Raw genomic sequence first — 15061 nt, 5'->3', positions numbered from 1 at the left:
TGCTTGGCTTGGTGCTTGGTTTGGTGCTTGGCTCGGTGCTTAGTGCTTGGCTTGGTGCTTGGCTTGGCTTGGTGCTTGGCTTGGCTTGGTGCTTGGCTTGGCTTGGTGCTTGGCTTGGCTCGGTGCTTGGATCGGTGCTTGGCTCGGTGCTTGGCTCGGTGCTTGGCTCGGTGCTTGGTTTGGTGCTTGGTGCTTGGCTCGGTGCTTAGTGCTTGGCTTGGTGTTTAGTGCTTGGCTTGGTGCTTGGTTCTTGGCTTGGTGCTTGGTTCTTGGCTTGGTGCTTGGTTCTTGGCTTGGTGCTTGGTTCTTGGCTTGGTGCTTGGTGCTTGGCTTGGTGCTTGGCTTGGTGCTTGGCTTGGTTCTTGGCTTGGTTCTTGGCTTGGTGCTTGGCTTGGTGATTGGTGCTTGGCTTGGTGATTGGTGCTTGGCTTGGTCCTTGGCTTGGTCCTTGGCTTGGTCCTTGGCTTGGTCCTTGGCTTGGTCCTTGGCTTAGTGCTTGGTGCTTGGCTTGGTGCTTGGCTTGGCTTGGTGCTTGGCTTGGCTTGGTGCTTGGCTTGGCTTGGTGCTTGGCTTGGTGCTTGGCTTGGGGCTTGGCTTGGTGCTTGGCTTGGCTTGGTGCTTGGCTTGGTGCTTGGCTTGGTGCTTGGCTTGGTGCTTGGCTTGGCTTGGCTTGGTGCATGGCTTGGTGCTTGGCTTGGTGCTTGGCTTGGTGCATGGCTTGGTGCTTGGCTTGGTGCTTGGCTTGGTGCTTGGCTTGGTGCTTGGCTTGGTGCTTGGCTTGGCGCTTGGTGCTTGGCTTGGTGCTTGGCTTGGCTTGGTGCTTGGCTTGGCTTGGTGCTTGGCTTGGTGCTTGGCTTGGGGCTTGGCTTGGTGCTTGGCTTGGTGCTTGGCTTGGCTTGGTGCTTGGCTTGGCTTGGTGCTTGGCTTGGTGCTTGGCTTGGGGCTTGGCTTGGTGCTTGGCTTGGCTTGGTGCTTGGCTTGGTGCTTGGCTTGGTGCTTGGCTTGGTGCTTGGCTTGGCTTGGCTTGGTGCATGGCTTGGTGCTTGGCTTGGTGCTTGGCTTGGTGCTTGGCTTGGTGCTTGGCTTGGTGCTTTGCTTGGTGCTTGGCTTGGTGCTTTGCTTGGTGCTTGGCTTGGTGCTTGGTGCTTGGCTTGGTGCTTTGCTTGGTGCTTGGCTTGGTGCTTGGCGCTTGGTGCTTGGCTTGGTGCTTGGTGCTTTGCTTGGTGCTTGGCTTGGTGCTTGGTGCTTGGCTTGGTGCTTTGCTTGGGCTTGGTGCTTGGCTTTGTACTTGGTGCTTGGCTTGGTGCTTTGCTGTGTGCTTGGCTTGGTGCTTTGCTTGGGCTTGGTGCTTGGCTTTGTACTTGGTGCTTGGCTTGGTGCTTGGCTTGGTGCTTGGCTTGGTGCTTGGCTTGGTCCTGGGCTTGGTGCTTGGCTTGATGCTTGGTGCTTGGCTTGGTCCTGGGCTTGGTCCTTGGCTTGGTGCTTGGTGCTTGGCTTGGTGCTCAGCTTGGTCCTTGGCTTAGTGATTGGTGCTTAGCTTGGTCCTTGGCTTAGTGATTGGTGCTTTGCTTGGCTTGGCTTGGCTTGGCTTGGCTTGGCTTGGCTTGGTGCTTGGCTTGGTGCTTGGCTTGGTGCTTGGCTTGGCTTGGTGCTTGGCTTGGCTTGGTGCTTGGCTTGGTGCTTGGTCCTGGGCTTGGTCCTGGGCTTGGTGCTTGGCTTGGTGCTTGGCTTGGTGCTTGGCTTGGTGCTTGGCTTGGTGCTTGGCTCGGTGCTTGGTGCTTAGTTCTTGGCTTGTTGCTTGGCTTGTTGCTTGGCTTGTTGCTTGGCTTGTTGCTTTGCTTGTTTCTTGGCTTGGTGCTTGGCTTGGTGCTTGGCTTGGTGCTTGGCTTGGCTTGGTGCTTGGCTTGGCTTGGTGCTTGGCTTGGTGCTTGGCTTGGCTTGGTGCTTGGCTTGGATTGGCTTGGTGCTTGGCTCGGTGCTTGGCTCTGCTTGGCTCGGTGCTTGGCTCGGTGCTTGGTGCTTGGCTTGGCTTGGTGCTTGGCTTGGCTTGGTGCTTGGCTTGGCTTGGTGCTTGGCTTGGCTTGGTGCTTGGCTTGGCTTGGTGCTTGGCTTGGTGCTTGGCTCTGTGCTTGGCTCGGTGCTTGGTGCTTGGCTTGATGGTCTCCTACTCTCTGGTTTAGAACATTTCCAGGCCTCAGCCTTCACCTTGTGATTATTAACACAACAGTTCAGACACCGGCTGTGTTCCATTCCAGAAAGACAACATATTGGAATGGACCACAGCCGGTGTACGACTACTGAAGGTTCTGTTCAACATTTATGTGATTCAACTTTGTACACCGCTGTGCCCTAACTCCCCTCGCTCTCTCTCTCCCCCCTCGCTCTCTCTCTCCCCCTCGCTCTCTCTCTCCCCCCTCGCTCTCTCTCTCCCCCCCTCGCTCTCTCTCTCCCCCCTCGCTCTCTCTCTCCCCCCTCGCTCTCTCTCTCCCCCCTCGCTCTCTCTCTCCCCCCTCGCTCTCTCTCTGCCCCCTCGCTCTCTCTCTGCCCCCTCGCTCTCTCTCTGCCCCCTCGCTCTCTCTCTCCCCCCTCGCTCTCTCTCTGCCCCCTCGCTCTCTCTCTGCCCCCTCGCTCTCTCTCTGCCCCCTCGCTCTCTCTCTGCCCCCTCGCTCTCTCTCTGCCCCCTCGCTCTCTCTCTGCCCCCTCGCTCTCTCTCTGCCCCCTCGCTCGCTCTCTCCCCCCTCGCTCGCTCTCTCCCCCCTCGCTCGCTCTCTCCCCCCTCGCTCGCTCTCTCCCCCCTCGCTCGCTCTCTCCCCCCTCGCTCGCTCTCTCCCCCCTCGCTCGCTCGCTCGCTCTCTCTCTCCCCCCTCCCTCGCTCTCTCTCTCCCCCCTCCCTCGCTCTCTCTCTCCCCCCTCCCTCGCTCTCTCTCTCCCCCCTCCCTCGCTCTCTCTCTCCCCCCTCCCTCGCTCTCTCTCTCCCCCCTCCCTCGCTCTCTCTCTCTCCCCCCTCCCTCGCTCTCTCTCTCTCCCCCCTCCCTCGCTCTCTCTCTCCCCCCCTCCCTCGCTCTCTCTCTCCCCCCTCGCTCTCTCTCTCTCCCCCCTCGCTCTCTCTCTCTCCCCCCTCCCTACCAGAGATGTCATGTCTACTGGAGTCGTTGCAGGATAAGAGAGTCCGTCTGCAGCCAGAGTGTAAGAAGAGACTCCAGGACCGCATGGACATGTGGAGCTACGCTGCCAAGGTTAATGTACACTCATTTAACCTGACACCTGCAGTGTTTCCCCTTTAATAACCTGCAGTGGCTTCCCCTTTAATAACCTGACACCTGCAGTGTTTCCCCTTTAATAACCTGCAGTGGCTTCCCCTTTAATAACCTGACACCTGCAGTGGTTTCCCCTTTAATAACCTGACACCTGCAGTGGGTTCCCCTTTAATAACCTGGTTGATGCAGTGGTTTCCCCTTTAATAACCTGACACCTGCAGTGGTTTCCCCTTTAATAACCTGACACCTGCAGTGGTTTCCCCTTTAATAACCTGACACCTGCAGTGGTTTCCCCTTTAATAACCTGACACCTGCAGTGGTTTCCCCTTTAATAATCTGACACCTGCAGTGGTTTCCCCTTTAATAACCTGACACCTGCAGTGGTTTCCCCTTTAATAACCTGGCAGCTGCAGTGGTTTCCCCTTTAATAACCTGCAGTGGTTTCCCTTTTAATAACCTGACACCTGCAGTGGTTTCCCCTTTAATAATCTGACACCTGCAGTGGTTTCCCCTTTAATAACCTGACACCTGCAGTGGTTTCCCCTTTAATAACCTGACAGCTGCAGTGGGTCCCCCTTTAATAACCTGGCAGCTGCAGTGGGTTCCCCTTTAATAACCTGACACCTGCAGTGGTTTCCCCTTTAATAACCTGGCAGCTGCAGTGGTTTCCCCTTTAATAACCTGCAGTGGTTTCCCCTTTAATAACCTGACACCTGCAGTGGTTTCCCCTTTAATAATCTGACACCTGCAGTGGTTTCCCCTTTAATAACCTGACACCTGCAGTGGTTTCCCCTTTAATAACCTGACAGCTGCAGTGGGTCCCCCTTTAATAACCTGGCAGCTGCAGTGGTTTCCCGTTTAATAACCTGCAGTGGTTTCCCCTTTAATAACCTGACACCTGCAGTGGTTTCCCCTTTAATAATCTGACACTTGCAGTGGTTTCCCCTTTAATAACCTGACACCTGCAGTGGTTTCCCCTTTAATAACCTGACAGCTGCAGTGGGTCCCCCTTTAATAACCTGGCAGCTGCAGTGGGTTCCCCTTTAATAACCTGACACCTGCAGTGGTTTCCCCTTTAATAACCTGGCAGCTGCAGTGGTTTCCCCTTTAATAACCTGCAGTGGTTTCCCCTTTAATAACCTGACACCTGCAGTGGTTTCCCCTTTAATAACCTGGCAGCTGCAGTGGGTTCCCCTTTAATAACCTGGTTGCTGCAGTGGTTTCCCCTTTAATAACCTGACACCTGCAGTGGTTTCCCCTTTAATAACCTGACACCTGCAGTGGTTTCCCCTTTAATAACCTGCAGTGGTTTCTCCTTTAATAACCTGACACCTGCAGTGGTTTCCCCTTTAATAACCTGACAGCTGCAGTGGTTTCCCCTTTAATAACCTGACACCTGCAGTGGTTTCCCCTTTAATAACCTGCAGTGGTTTCCCCTTTAATAACCTGACACCTGCAGTGGTTTCCCCTTTAATAACCTGACAGCTGCAGTGGGTTCCCCTTTAATAACCTGGCAGCTGCAGTGGGTTCCCCTTTAATAACCTGACACCTGCAGTGGGTTCCCCTTTAATAACCTGCCAGCTGCAGTGGTTTCCCCTTTAATAACCTGCAGTGGTTTCCCCTTTAATAACCTGCAGTGGTTTCCCCTTTAATAACCTGCAGTGGTTTCCCCTTTAATAACCAGACACCTGCAGTGGTTTCCCCTTTAATAACCTGACACCTGCAGTGGTTTCCCCTTTAATAACCTGACACCTGCAGTGGTTTCCCCTTTAATAACCTGACACCTGCAGTGGTTTCCCCTTTAATAACCTGACACCTGCAGTGGTTTCCCCTTTAATAACCTGCAGTGGTTTCTCCTTTAATAACCTGACACCTGCAGTGGTTTCCCCTTTAATAACCTGACAGCTGCAGTGGTTTCCCCTTTAATAACCTGACACCTGCAGTGGTTTCCCCTTTAATAACCTGCAGTGGTTTCCCCTTTAATAACCTGCAGTGGTTTCCCCTTTAATAACCTGACACCTGCAGTGGTTTCCCCTTTAATAACCTGACAGCTGCAGTGGTTTCCCCTTTAATAACCTGGCAGCTGCAGTGGGTTCCCCTTTAATAACCTGACACCTGCAGTGGGTTCCCCTTTAATAATCTGACACCTGCAGTGGTTTCCCCTTTAATAACCTGGCAGCTGCAGTGGGTTCCCCTTTAATAACCTGACACCTGCAGTGGGTTCCCCTTTAATAACCTGACACCTGCAGTGGGTTCCCCTTTAATAACCTGCAGTGGTTTCCCCTTTAATAACCTGGCAGCTGCAGTGGTTTCCCCTTTAATAACCTGCAGTGGTTTCCCCTTTAATAATCTGACACCTGCAGTGGTTTCCCCTTGAATAACCTGACACCTGCAGTGGTTTCCCCTTTAATAACCTGACACCTGCAGTGGGTTCCCCTTTAATAACCTGACACCTGCAGTGGGTTCCCCTTTAATAACCTGCAGTGGTTTCCCCTTTAATAACCTGGCAGCTGCAGTGGTTTCCCCTTTAATAACCTGCAGTGGTTTCCCCTTTAATAATCTGACACCTGCAGTGGTTTCCCCTTGAATAACCTGACACCTGCAGTGGTTTCCCCTTTAATAACCAGACACCTGCAGTGGTTTCCCCTTTAATAACCAGACACCTGCAGTGGTTTCCCCTTTAATAACCTGACACCTGCAGTGGGTTCCCCTTTAATAACCTGGCAGCTGAAGTGGGTTCCCCTTTAATAACCTGGCAGCTGCCGTGGTTTCCCCTTTAATAACCTGACAGCTGCAGTGGGTTCCCCTTTAATAACCTGGCAGCTGCAGTGGGTTCCCCTTTAATAACCTGGCAGCTGCAGTGGTTTCCCCTTTAATAACCTGCAGTGGTTTCCCCTTTAATAATCTGCAGTGGTTTCCCCTTTAATAACCTGCAGTGGTTTCCCCTTTAATAACCAGACACCTGCAGTGGTTTCCCCTTTAATAACCTGACACCTGCAGTGGTTTCCCCTTTAATAACCTGGCAGCTGCAGTGGTTTCCCCTTTAATAACCTGACATCTGCAGTGGTTTCCCCTTTAATAACCTGACACCTGCAGTGGTTTCCCCTTTAATAACCTGACACCTGCAGTGGTTTCCCCTTTAATAACCTGCAGTGGTTCCCCCTTTAAAAACCTGCAGTGGTTTCCCCTTTAATAACCTGACAGCTGCAGTGGTTTCCCCTTTAATAACCTGACAGCTGCAGTGGTTTCCCCTTTAATAACCTGACACCTGCAGTGGGTTCCCCTTTAATAACCTGCAGTGGTTTCCCCTTTAATAACCTGACAGCTGCAGTGGTTTCCCCTTTAATAACCTGGCAGCTGCAGTGGTTTCCCCTTTAATAATCTGCAGTGGTTTCCCCTTTAATAACCTGCAGTGGTTTCCCCTTTAATAACCAGACACCTGCAGTGGTTTCCCCTTTAATAACCTGACACCTGCAGTGGTTTCCCCTTTAATAACCTGGCAGCTGCAGTGGTTTCCCCTTTAATAACCTGACATCTGCAGTGGTTTCCCCTTTAATAATCTGACACCTGCAGTGGTTTCCCCTTTAATAACGTGACACCTGCAGTGGGTTCCCCTTTAATAACCTGACACCTGCAGTGGTTTCCCCTTTAATAACCTGCAGTGGTTTCCCCTTTAATAATCTGCAGTGGTTTCCCCTTTAATAACCTGCAGTGGTTTCCCCTTTAATAACCAGACACCTGCAGTGGTTTCCCCTTTAATAACCTGACACCTGCAGTGGTTTCCCCTTTAATAATCTGACACCTGCAGTGGGTTCCCCTTGAATAACCTGACACCTGCAGTGGTTTCCCCTTTAATAACCTGACACCTGCAGTGGTTTCCCCTTTAATAACCTGACACCTGCAGTGGTTTCCCCTTTAATAACCTGACACCTGCAGTGGTTTCCCCTTTAATAACCTGGTTGCTGCAATGGGTTCCCCTTTAATAACCTCTCTCCCCCCAGGTGGTGACCTCCCCCTCTAATAATTCCCTCTCTCTCCCCCCCAGGTAGTGATCTCCCCCTCTAATAATCCCCTCTCTCCCCCCCAGGTGGTGACCTCCCCCTCTAATATTTCCCCCCCCCCCCCCCCCCCCCCCCAGGTGGTGACCTCCCCCTCTAATAATTCCCTCTCTTTCCCCCCCAGGTAGTGATCTCCCCCCCAGGTGGCGACCTCCCCCTCTAATAATTCCCCCTCTCCCCCCCTCAGGTGGTGACCTCCCCCTCTAATAATTCCCCCTCTCCCCCCCAGGTCGCTCCAGCAGAGGGTTTTTCAGACCTTGCCATGCAGGTGATGACCTCCCCCTCTAAGAATTACATCCTGTTTATAATCTCCCTGGGGGTGATTGTCCTCTTCCTGGTCGGCCTGCTGTGTGGACGCATCACCAAGAGAGTCACCAGGGAACTGAAGGACAGGTAGAGAGAGGGGGGATGAACGGACCTCCCTGGGACGGACGGACCTCCCTGGGACAGACTGACTCCCAAATGGTACTATTGCCTATATAGTGCACTACTTGTGACCAGAGCCCTGTGGGGATCCTTCATACCTGGACCTGACATCACAGAAAAATATCAATGTTGTCATCTCCTTGGTCCACTTCATCAACTGGCTTTGTGTGAGAACTAACTCTATGGGTCTCTGGTCAGAAGTACTGCACTATGTAGGGAACAGGGTTCCACCTGGTAGGCAGAAACAGACTGTCTCTTCCAAAGGCCCAACTAAAAAAAAACAGCCCGGGCTTGCCCCAGCCACCTCCGCCCCTCTCCAGCCCCCCTATCACCACCCAGAGCCCCAGTCTTGGGGTCCACCCGTAACCAGCCAAGCTCCACAGAGCCAGAGGAGGCATGTTAAGACACCCCCCCACCAGAAACTGATCCACTCCACTACTACTGAGAAGTTGCCCTGAAACACCTCCTGAAACAGGATACTGTTGGTCCTACTGGTCCTAAAACTGGCCCTGAACCTCCTCCTGAAGCAGGATACTGTTGGTCCTAAAACTGGCCCTGAACCACCTGCTGAAGCAGGATACTGTTGGTCCTAAAACTGGCCCTGAACCTCCTCCTGAAGCAGGATACTGTTGGTCCTAAAACTGGCCCTGAACCACCTGCTGAAGCAGGATACTGTTGGTCCTAAAACTGGCCCTGAACCTCCTCCTGGAGCAGGATATTGTTGGTCCTAAAACTGGCCCTGAACCTCCTCCTGAAGCAGGATACTGTTGGTCCTAAAACTGGCCCTGAACCTCCTGCTGAAGCAGGATACTGTTGGTCCTAAAACTGGCCCTGAACCACCTCCTGAAGCAGGATACTGTTGGTCCTAAAACTGGCCCTGAACATCCTCCTGAAGCAGGATACTGTTGGTCCTAAAACTGGCCCTGAACCTCCTCCTGGAGCAGGATATTGTTGGTCCTAAAACTGGCCCTGAACCTCCCCCTGAAGCAGAACACTGTTGGTCCTAAAACTGGCCCTGAACCTCCTCCTGAAGCAGGATACTGTTGGCCCTACTGGTCCTAAAACTGGCCCTGAACCACCTCCCGAAGCAGGATACTGTTGGTCCTAAAACTGACCCTTAACCTCCTCCTGAAGCAGGATACTGTTGGCCCTACTGGTCCTAAAACTGGCTCTGAACCTCCTCCTGAAGTAGGATACTGTTGGTCCTAAAACTGGCCCTGAACCTCCTCCTGAAGCAGGATACTGTTGGCCCTACTGGTCCTAAAACTGGCTCTGAACCTCCTCCTGAAGTAGGATACTGTTGGTCCTAAAACTGGCCCTGAACCTCCTCCTGAAGCAGGATACTGTTGGTCCTAAAACTGGCCCTTAACAACCTCCTGAAGCAGGTTACTGTTGGCCCTACTGGTCCTAAAACTGGCTCTGAACCTCCTCCTGAAGTAGGATACTGTTGGTCCTAAAACTGGCCCTGAACCTCCTCCTGAAGCAGGATACTGTTGGTCCTAAAACTGGTTCTGAACCTCCTTCTGAAGTAGGATATTGTTGGTCCTAAAACTGGCCCTGAACCACCTCCTGAAGCAGGCTGTTGGTCCTACTGGTCCTAAAACTGGCCCTGAACCTCCTCTTTAAGCTGGCTACTGTTGGTCCTAAAACTGGCCCAGACTCTCCTCTTGAAGCTGGCTACTGTTGGACCTAAAACTGTCCCTGAACCTCCTCTTGAAGAAGGCTGTTGGTCCTACTGGTCCTAAAACTGGCCCTGAACCTCCTCCTGAAGCAGGCTGTTGGTCCTAAAACTGGCCCTGAACCTCCTCCTGAAGCAGGATACTGTTGGACCTAAAACGGGCCCTGACCCTCCTCCTGAAGCAGGATACTGTTGGTCCTAAAACTGGCCCTGAACCTCCTCTTGAAGCTGGCTACTGTTGGACCGAAAACTTGAACCTCCTCTTGAAGAAGGCTGTTGGTCCTAAAACTGGCCCAGACTCTTCTCTTGAAGCTGGATACTGTTGGTCCTAAAACTGGCCCTGAACCTCCTCTTGAAGAAGGCTGTTGGTCCTAAAACTGGCCCAGGCTCTTCTCTTGAAGCTGGATACTGTTGGTCCTAAAACTGGCCCTGAACCTCCTCTTGAAGAAGGCTGTTGGTCCTACTGGTCCTAAAACTGGCCCTGAACCTCCTCTTGAAGAAGGCTGTTGGTCCTACTGGTCCTAAAACTGTCCCTGAACCTCCTCTTGAAGCTGGCTACTGTTGGACCTAAAACTGGCCCTGAACCTCCTCTTGAAGAAGGCTGTTGGTCCTACTGGTCCTAAAACTGGCCCTGAACCTCCTCTTGAAGAAGGCTGTTGGTCCTACTGGTCCTAAAACTGGCCCTGAACCTCCTCTTGAAGAAGGCTGTTGGTCCTACTGGTTGTTTGTTTGTTTGTTTTGCAGACTTGTTTATTGTTTACTAATATTGATTCAGAGTTTTTATGAAGTGTCTCATATCTGGATAACCCGGTCCAGTCCAATGAGGAGTGGGGGGGCGCCTTGAAGACATGATGGTGGATTTTACCAGTCTCTATGGGTGGGGGGGGGTTGGGGGGGGTGTCCCCGGGGGGGTGTCCCCGGGGGGGTGTCCCCTTTACCCTATGGGCCCTGGTTAACAGTAGTGTCCCCTTCACTCTATGGGCCCTGGTTAACAGTAGTGTCCCCTTTATCATATTGGCCCTGGTTAACAGTAGTGTCCCCTTTATCCTATGGGCCCTGGTTAACAGTAGTGTCCCCTTTACCCTATGGGCCCTGGTTAACAGTAGTGTCCCCTTCACCCTATGGGCCCTGGTCAACAGTAGTGTCCCCTTTATCCTATGGGCCCTGGTTAACAGTAGTGTCCCCTTCACCCTATGAGCCCTGGTCAACAGTAGTGTCCCCTTCACCCTATGGGCCCTGGTCAACAGTAGTGTCCCCTTTACCCTATGGGCCCTGGTCAACAGTAGTGTCCCCTTTACCCTATGGGCCCTGGTCAACAGTAGTGCCCCCTTCACTCTATGGGCCCTGGTCAACAGTAGTGTCCCCTTTATCCTATGGGCCCTGGTTAACAGTAGTGTCCCCTTCACCTTATGGGCCCTGGTCAACAGTAGTGTCCCCTTTACCCTATGGGCCCTGGTCAACAGTAGTGTCCCCTTTACCCTATGGGCCCTGGTCAACAGTAGTGTCCCCTTTACCCTATGGGTCCTGGTCAATAGTAGTGCACGACAGAGGGGATAGGATTCCATTTGGGACACTGGCCTGTTGGTCATGTATGTGCCTCCTTTAGTAAATGCTAAAGTTAAATAAATGTCATATTGTACAAGAACAACAATTCATGTTGATTGTAAATGTGTTTGTTCTGCTACCTGAGCTGGTTGTTTTGACTGTGATGATGATGGTGTGTTGTCAGGTTGTTTTTCTATTGTGTTTACGTCCACTGTGTCCCTACTACAGTACGTGGCTCCTGTTATAGCTGCTAGCATTGAATAGGGAAGTCGTTCTGCGTCTCTGTAACAAAAGGCCTCCCTATTCCCTATTAACTGCACTACTTTGGACCAGGGCCCTATGGGTCGTGGTCAAACGTAGTGCGCTATGTAGGGAATGAGGTGCATTTTGGGATGCATCCTCAATATGTCTTGCTCCAGAGGTCAGAGGTCAAGGGCCTGTTGGGATGCATCCTCAATATGTCTTGCTCCACAGAGGTCAGAGGTCAGGGGCCTGTTGGGATCCATTCCAATAGAAGTTGGTCAGTTCAGGAAATAAACTGAGATTCTAATTCAATAATTACAATTTTTTCTCAATAAACTGAAAATGAGAAGCTATTTATTTGAGAAATGTTTTTCTGTTTTAATTAGGAATCAGATGGTGTTAGAGTCGGGGGGGGGGGAGTTTTCAGAAAGGTATTTTCTCGGTTGACGCTGTCATCTAGATGATCTGCTGTGTCCAGTTTAAATGAATCCATGTTACAGTGTCGACGGACCACCGAGACACCACCTGTGCTAATTAGATATCTAGTATGCACCTGACACCTGTGCTAATTAGATATCTAGCATGCACCTGACACCTGTGCTAGTTAGATATCTAGCATGCACCTGACACCTGTGCTAGTTAGATATCTAGCATGCACCTGACACCTGTGCTAATTTGATATCTAGCATGCGCCTGACACCTGTGCTAATTAGATATCTAGCATGCACCTGACACCTGTGCTAGTTAGATATCTAGCATGCACCTGACACCTGTGTGTAATGGAAGCAGACCGCCAGAAAACGTGTTGTCACTGAAATATCGGCTGCAACTGTGATATAGCTGGTCAAAACGGTGTACAGCAGCAGTGTAAAAAATACATTATCATACTTGAGTAAAAGTAAAGATACTTTAATAGAAAATGACTCAGGTGAAAGTGAGTCACCCAGTAAAATACTACTACATGAGAAGGTCACAAAGCACCTCTGCTCTTCAGGAGCTGAACCTCTCTCCTGCTTCAGCAACACCTGGACGCTCTATTCATTTCAAACAAAAGTTTGTTCTTTGAGTTAAAAGTCTTTGGTTTTAAATATACATCAGTATAAAAAGGCAACATAATTGCTAAACTATACTTACAGATCAAAAGTAAAAGTATAAATGACCATGTTCTCTTGACCGTGTTCTCTTGACCGTGTTCTCTTGATAAGTGTATAAATTAGACCATTTTCCTGTCCTGCTAAGCATCAACATTTACTTTTTGGGTGTCAGGGAAAATGTATGGAGTAAAAAGTACATTTTATTTAGGAATGTAGTGAAGTAAACATATAAAGTACAGATACCCCAAAAACGTTTCACTGAAGGACTTCACACCACTTCAGTAAATGTGTATTTTACATTTGTGAAATTATTTCGATGTGATATGAAAGTGACAAGGGTTTTATGTTTCTAGAAATGTATCGCAGTTGAGAATCTGATTCATGTTTAGATGGAGTGTCTGTTTTGGCTTCCAGTCTCCCTATGAAAATAACAGAAGGGCCTTGGACCTTAGAGTAACATTAGGCCCCTTTAGAGGTCATATTGGGCCAGATCTGGCCCTGTTGTAAATCTGGCACCACCATCCTCCACATCTCAACCCTGGAAACAGAAACGAGGGGAGAGTCTGGACACCGAGGCCCTCCGTGAGACCGTTTGGACTACATGAGAAGGTCACATAGCTCCTCTGCTCTCCAGGAACTGGACCTCTCTCCTGCTTCAGCAACACCTGGACGCTCTATTCATTTTAAACAAAGTTTGTCCTTCTTCCTGTCTGTTTTCGTCGATTTGAAGTGAGACTTATTTGAAACAGACTGATGATGATAACCAGTTTTGTCCTTTTCTTTCTGTACAACGTTATGGATCTGCTGTTATATTTTTTGTTCAGGTTATGCCACGATGTAATATTGAGATTTTGTGTTTTTTTTTTGCTGTACAGATGAACATTTTGTCAATTTAATAAAATTGTCTGCATATTTTTACCTCATGGTGTCCATGTTGGGTATTTCAGAATGACTGTTGGTGTCATGCGATAGGAAAGCAATGTATTTCAGAATGACTGTTGCTGTCATGCGATAGGAAAGCAATGTATTTCAGAATGACTGTTGGTGTCATGCGATAGGAAAGCAATGTATTTCAGAATGACTGTTGGTGTCATGCGATAGGAAAGCAATGTATTTCTAACAGATGTTTGTATTGAAGACAACTGGATAAGAGCAGTCTCTCCTTTCCTCATAAATGGAACAATATTAATGTATCGAAACAATACGTGGACATTTTTTGACATTTGACTAGTACAGTAATGACCAATGACGTTTCGTGAAGATGCTGTTCACGCAGCCGCGATGGGATCGTAAACATTACCTCCGTTCCACCAGCAAGAATAATGCCCTGACCTTGGCAGTTTTCCTTCAATATAAAAGTCCGGCAATGAAGATGGTGAAAAATAATAAAAAAGGTCGATATGAGTTACTGTTTATGGGGAAATGTTAGCAAATTTTGAAATTTGTTTAACAATATAAAAAAAATATAGTTTTTGCCATAAATGCTAATATAGCATTGACATTATTGTTAGCAGCATTAAAAATAAATGATACTAGATAGTTATCATGGTAACGGTAAAACAACACATTTTGAATGCTACATTTAGTAATAATATTCATAATATTATTGGTATAATTGTAATCAACTTTAGAAAACACTTTAAAATCCCATTGTTAATTATCCCATTTGCATTACACGATGTTCAGTACGTTTTTCATATTGGATATTTAATTTTTATTTAACCTTTATTTAACTAGACAAGTCAGTTAAGAACAAAATCGTATTTACAATGACGGCCAAACCCCAACATTGCAAAACAGTTTGTTTGAATCAGTTATTTGGTGACGTGAATATATTTAGTGTAGTTTTATCTAAAAAGGCTAACTTTTTAAATGTTTTATAAATTCACTGAGGAGGATGATCCTCCTCTGAGGGGCCTCCACTGTTGGATCGACTTGTATGACAGCGTGTTCCAGTTCCCGCCAATATCCAGCAACTTCGCACAACCATTGAAGAGGAGTGGGGCAACATTCCACAATCAACAGCCTGATCAACTCCATGCGAAGGAGTCGCGCTGCACGGTGGTCACACCAGATACTGACTGGTTTTATGCAGTGGTGATTTTAGCATGTACATTTGGTGGGACAAACTCAAAAAAATGTTGACGCATGCCAGCAAAGCCACAACACTAAACAATACATTAATTACACTATAACGGTGACAAATGATGCCCACTAACTGTTAGGGCCAACATAAAGCTGTCCCAACAGCAGAGATTTATTTTCAGCACCATGGAGTGAATCCTTACCACCGCTACACCTGGCTATCAGTGGAGCCTTGTTTCCAGCACCATGGAGGGGATCCTTACCACTGCTGCACCTGGCTATCAGTAGAGCCTTGTCTGGCAGGGAAACAGTTAATTCAGCCTCATTTACTGCCATTTCAAAAAAAAAAAATCTGATATGGCTGCTTCGCTTAAACAAAATGTGGTTAATGCGGACAATTGAGATGTACAAGGGAACGATGAGCGGATGTAATAGTATAACTTTAGTCCTTCCCCTCGCCTCGACCCGGGCGCGAACCAGGGACCCTCTGCACATATCAACAGTCACCCTCGAAGCATCGTTACCCATCGCTCCACAAAAGCCGTGCCCTTGCAGAGTAAAGGGAACCACTACTTCAAGGTCTCAGAGCAAGTGACGTCACCGATTGAAACGCTATTAGCGCGCACCACCGCTAACTAGCTAGCCATTTCACATCCGTTACACTGGCTACTGCAC

The 15061-nt window shown here is 49.4% G+C and overlaps 1 protein-coding gene across 1 annotated transcript in view; it reads left to right on the top strand.

Annotated features, from left to right (window-relative positions):
* The window catches only part of LOC110516758 (Golgi apparatus protein 1), a 74486-nt gene extending 65644 nt beyond the window's left edge, over positions 1–8842 (top strand). The window contains exons 22-23 of the mRNA XM_036963707.1: positions 3130–3236; positions 7545–8842. Coding sequence (XP_036819602.1) covers positions 3130–3236; positions 7545–7712 — 275 coding nt within the window. The 3' untranslated portion in view covers positions 7713–8842. The remainder of the gene's footprint in view (positions 1–3129; positions 3237–7544) is intronic.
* Positions 8843–15061: the final 6219 nt, after the last annotated feature.

This window comes from Oncorhynchus mykiss, chromosome 26 (assembly GCF_013265735.2).
Source record: "Oncorhynchus mykiss isolate Arlee chromosome 26, USDA_OmykA_1.1, whole genome shotgun sequence".
Lineage (NCBI taxonomy): Eukaryota > Metazoa > Chordata > Actinopteri > Salmoniformes > Salmonidae > Oncorhynchus > Oncorhynchus mykiss.
This window is presented reverse-complemented; position numbering and strand designations above follow the sequence as displayed.